This window comes from Fukomys damarensis, unplaced genomic scaffold (genome assembly GCF_012274545.1).
Source record: "Fukomys damarensis isolate Sample0158 unplaced genomic scaffold, DMR_v1.0_HiC HiC_scaffold_2, whole genome shotgun sequence".
Classification (NCBI taxonomy): domain Eukaryota; kingdom Metazoa; phylum Chordata; class Mammalia; order Rodentia; family Bathyergidae; genus Fukomys; species Fukomys damarensis.
This window is the reverse complement of record NW_022900914.1, coordinates 32,691,873-32,697,512: the sequence shown is the minus strand read 5'-3', so window position 1 is coordinate 32,697,512 and position 5,640 is coordinate 32,691,873. Positions and strand designations below refer to the sequence as shown.

General features: G+C 34.6%; 1 protein-coding gene across 1 annotated transcript in view; it reads right to left on the bottom strand.

Annotated features, from left to right (window-relative positions):
* Eml6 (EMAP like 6) overlaps window positions 1-5,640 on the bottom strand; it is a 251,167-nt gene that overhangs the window by 137,191 nt on the left and 108,336 nt on the right. Inside the window, exons 4-5 of the mRNA XM_010615906.2 lie at window positions 4,820-4,918; window positions 3,006-3,074 (exon numbers count right to left, since the gene is read on the bottom strand). Coding sequence (XP_010614208.1) covers window positions 3,006-3,074; window positions 4,820-4,918 — 168 coding nt within the window. The remainder of the gene's footprint in view (window positions 1-3,005; window positions 3,075-4,819; window positions 4,919-5,640) is intronic.

Below are 5,640 nucleotides of genomic sequence, written 5' to 3'. Positions count from 1 at the left end.
AACCCCCCAAAAAAAAAAAAAAAAAAAAAAAAAAAAAAAAAATTGGATTTGCCCATTTAAAATACATCTTGAATATTTCCCAATAGCATTCAGTAACCATCTAAAACAACTTAAAATGATTCTACTATATTTCATCATGTGACTATGACCATACTTTATTTAACCACATGGGACAGATAAGTAGCCATAGGCTTTCTTTTGTTTGATTTTACCTGCTATTGCTAAGTTACTAATCAATGAATCAGCTCTTGGTTCACACTCCTAACAATTTCTTTAGGACAAACTCCAAGACATGAAATCTACTGAGTCAAAGGGGATCAACTCATCTAAGACTATCAATACCTACCACCACATTTCTGGTCTGAAGGCCATATTCATTTATCCCACTGCCAGCAAGGCTGGAGAGAACTCATTCATTGAGCCCTTGCCTAAAGTAGGTACATTTTAATATGATTTTGATATAGTAAGATTTAGCAGTTTCATATGTCTGTTGGTCAATAATGTTTCTACTTTTGCCAGTTTCCCCTGTTCTTTATCTGTTCTACTGATGTTCTGGTGGTCTTCACATCTCCAGGATACACCAGAATCTACTATGCTTGCTATTTACACTTGCTTGTTTGTGGCTTTCCTCTTTTGGTGGAGGTGGGATTAACAGACTGTTTTAACATTTATATAATCAAATGTACCAATATTATTCCTTATAGTTTCTGTCTTTGCTTTTCCCATTTAGAAAGATCTTTCCTCAACTTGAGAGCAGTTCAACATTTGCCTGTATACTCCTCTATTTTATAGCTTTAAACATCTAACTCTTTAATTCATTTAGGATCCATTTTAGTGTATAATGCAAATATACATTTTATTCTCAAATAGTTTTAACAACTGCTGGTAGAGATGCTATTACTATATTATAAATTGTCATATAAGTTAAGATTTGGTTCTCAGTCTTAAAACATTGGTTTATTTCACATTATCCCAATTTTATACCATTTTATTTTAAACTTCTAATACGCTTTAGTAAACTGCATAATTTTCCCCATTTTTATTAGTACATATCGGTTATACAGATTAATGGATTTCATTTTGACAAATTTGAACATGCACATAACAGACTTAAATCATTTTCAGCCCTATCACCCACTTTGTCTCACCTTCACTCCTACTTTCACACGTTTCAGAGGTGTTCCAATGCATATATTTTGATCACAATCATTATTCTTTTTTATCCCAAAGTTCTTAGTTATTCTTATTCTTTTATCCTTCCAGATTAATTTAGAGTAACTTATGGCTTATATCTAGATGTCCCTCCAAAGCCTCATGCAGTCTTAAGTGGGGTTTTTCAGAGATGGCTGAATCTAGAGTGTGATGCTGGGATTAAGGATGAGATGCTGGAGCTGATTCCCAATGAGACGCTAGGATTAAGGGTGCCCTACCCTGTATGTCAATGTGGGTAGCCCGGATGCAATATAAGGGACAGAAAGAAGGTTGCAGTTGTCATTTATTGCTTGCTGCTTCACTGCTTGCTGCATTGCCTGCCCTGCTTTGCCATGGACTATTTCTCCTCTGCAGTGCCCCTCTGCCATGACACCCTGGCCTTGGAGCCAGCCAACTATGGACTGAAACCTCTACCAACTGTAAGCTGAAGTAAACTTTTCCTCCTTTGAGTGCTGGGTATTTTTTTCAGCAATGAGAAAAGTAACTAAGACAGTAACTTTAAGGGAAATTACATCAGGTAACAAAGAAAGGATTTGGGAGTTTAAGTGAATTTGTGCCAAATGAGTTTGATGAGAAATGATCTATCTATAAATTTTCGATGTCCAGAATCAAGATTTTTTCTATTAGTTCTCTTTTATGTTCTACTGTAAAATTTTGTAATATTATTTAGATAAGCCTTGCATATTTCTCATCAGTTATTTCTGAGCATTTTATGGCCTGTCCTTTATCTAATCATTAAGTGTGAATAATGAACAAGATCATGACAAGTTAAACTAGAAGAATAACAAAAGAATTGGGAACCAGGAAGGGCTGATTAGAGGAATAATAAAGTACCTGCTCCCTTCATGTGGAAATGAACCATTTTTGTACTAGCAGAAATCCATACATGCTCCATTTAACAGGATAATCATTACACTTTTTTATGGACTTTAATCTGTATTACCCACAAAACTATAGAGAGAAGATCCTGGACTATATCTCACAGTTCAGGAAATTTTTGCTATGTGAGAATAGGGGCTTTTGATGGCATTAATTTTCTACCTGCATAATAACATAGAAACAAGTGAATGTGAATCTCCCTAGAAGTAAAGACAGACTGCATACGCTAGAGAAAGACATGGGCATTTAAAAACTAATGGCTTGGGTCAGGGATTTAGCTCAGTGGTTCTGCCACCTTCCTCGCAAGCTCAAGGTCCAGAGTTGGATCCCCAGTACCAAAAAAACAAAAACAAAAACTAATGGCTTGACCAGGGATGTAGCCCAGTTGTAGCACTTCCAGAGCATGTACAAAGGCCTAGGTTCAATCCCCAGCACTGCAAAACATAAAGACTCAGGTAGGACTGTATTGTGTGATTCAATTTTGTGTTTCTGTGTGCTTCATTTCTATGTCTTCTTCTAAGACAACAAATCAACATTTAAAAAAATTTAACATGGCAACATATGTAAATACTCATTATAATGTAAAAAGTTAATCTATAACTCTAAAAGTAGAACTTTTTAAAATATGCAACCCTAGAAGTATTATTAATTAACAAGTTAGTATTTAACATAAACTTTCCTATTCAGATGCTTTCTGGGCACTTGGCTGTCATGACCTTGCATTTCTGAAAGAGTCCCATTAGGAGACATGAGCTTGCTTTTGAACCAAAGAAACAGGTAGCAGGGTTCTCAATTTACGGGGTGAAAAAAAGAGTAAAGGCAAGCATTCTCTTGACACCAGATTATCTACATTAATTCCTAAAATTCTTATCACACAAGGGTACCAAATTTAAAAAAAAAAATAACTACTTTACCTTTATGTGTTTTACTCCACAGCTAACAACTCTATTTGGCTGATATGGATCCCAGGAAATATCAAAAATCTGTCCAAAAAAATTAAGTATTGATAATTTTACAGGGTTTTCCTTCTTCAAGGACCGGGGCAATTTCCAAGCTCTATCCTACAACACTTAGAACACAGTAGTGTCACCCGCACAGAAGGAAAATCAGTGATTTGGCTATGGGACCAAGTCAGCAGCAGATCACATCCTTCACCTCATGTCCGGCCTGAATACAGAGGCCACTGAGAACCACTGAGAACAAACTGCTATCTGGCTTTAGTTTTGTCCATCTGGAGTAGGCGAACAAATTTTGATAATTTGTGGGAATTTTTAATCAAAATTTCCAGCACTCTTTACAGTACTGACAAAACACTCTGAAATAAAAATTTTTCAATAAAAATTTAACAGGAATTTAAGAATACAAAAAGATCACTTTATATACAAACAAAGGTGATGACATTAGGCTCTGTTTTCTGAGTAAGGAGATTTTACAATCAATAAGGTGTTTACAACTTTTGTTTTCTAATTTTTTCCAAGGTAATAGGCACAAAAGTATGATATACAGCATATTAATACAGATCAAAATATGTAAAATGATACAGAAATAAAAATAGTGATCAGAATAACTTAGACAAATATATCATGTAGGAGTTTATTCTCAGCAGAGCTAGGTATGTGATCACAATCATGTGAGCTGGTCTCAAGTTCACTTTCTGTGTTCACTGGCAATTTATGCACTGATCCCATCCAACTCAACTTACCTTATAAGACATGTGATGGGATTCCAGTATAAGCAGAAAAAATATTCTAAAACTTAACCAACATAAATATTTTCAAACTAAATATTTCATTAAGTAGTAGCTTTCCTTTGGCAGCAGATTCTGTGTGTGCCCACTAAGCCAAAGGATGTCACTCCTTTTCTAACACTTCCCTTGCTAGTCATTCCTGGGCTTTCTGAATATTTGACCCCGGGAGGTAACTTGCAAAAATTGAGAGGTTCCTCTGTAACAAATCTTTAAGGACGGTAACATGCCATGCTTATAAAAATGTTTCATCTGGGTTCACACTCTGCACGAGATAATGAATTTAATGTTTGATTAGGGCCTTAGTCTGTGAAGACAATTATATTGTACAGAAATACATGGTATGAAACAGTTAAAAATTCAAGGAAAGATAGTCATGCAAATTTACTTATTTTAAACTAGAAAACAAGACAATAAATGAATGAAATTATTCAATTAAATAAGACACTGGGAAATAAATTTCTGACCGATTATATGTATATGCCTGCTTAGCTCGTTATCTTGTCAGATCTGATTACATAGAATTATCTTTTCTGATCGCAGTGATTTCAGTATGAACAATAAGCAGGCTGTAATTTGCATTCAATACAACAAAGAAACAAAGTTGTCATAACACTCATTTGAAATTAAAATGCATACTGTTGCAATCATATTCTGTGAATATTTTCTAACAACTACTTTCATGTCTATATGAATATATACATCAATTCTATTTTGATTTTTTGAAGAAGTCAAATGCTGAAGTCTAAAATTTGCTTTGTCTATGAAAGCAGTAGTAAACTCAAAATATTTGCTCACTAGAAGCCATTATGCTAATATAGTTAGCTATTTTTAACAAGTAAAAGAAATGCTTCATAAAGTTGAATATATAGAAAAATCTATACATGGAAATTTTACTTTTAAAAATACAGGAGTCTGAAAAGTGGTACCACAATTACTTCACAGTTCTTAAATCTGTATAGTGCGACTCCACAAAGGTCTTACCCGGTCAGAATGGCCAGTGGCTGAGGCTAGAAGTTTCCCTTTTCTCCAGTCCCAAATGCAAACTGTGTTTTTGGCATCCAATCCCACAGAGGCTAAACGCTAAGAAAAAGAATAACTTAATACCTGAAGTATTAAGAAGACATCCTATTATCTATACTTACACTCAACAATAGTTATGGTTACTTACCATGGCTAAGCATTGGATTTCTTTTGAAAAAACTGATTTCTCAAAATCCATCTGAAACCCAAAACTAAAGATACCACAATAAGTGATTTCCATCAGATTATACCAAAATTTCAGAGACCTAAAACCAATGCTCATTTGTCCTTTGTAAACACAGGAAACATACATTCAAACTTTCATGAAGTCACTGATAAACCACTGGAAGTTACAGGAATAGACTTGAAGGCAGGGTTTAACATTTAGGTTTTTTAGTTAAATATCTTAATGTGAGATTTAGGGAACCCTGGATTCTAAAGTCTCAAAACCTCACTAAACTTCTGAAATATAAGGTCTGATGAACTCATAAAGAAATCCAAAAAATGAGACCTTATTTTTATTCTTAATTTTCTGCAATTTCACAAATAAAGCGACTATAAGGATATGTCATTTTAATAAAAGTAATAGAGTAGTTCATCTCCCAGTCTAAACTCTTTGGGTTCAGCTCAGAACTTGTCCTCAAAGGGAGAACAAAACTCAACACACACACTTATATAAAAGATGAAGGGCCGGGGATTTAGCTCAGTGGTGCCACTGCCTGGCTTTGCAAGCCCAAGGTCCAGAGTTTGATCCCCAGTACCCAAAAAAAAAAAAAAAAAAA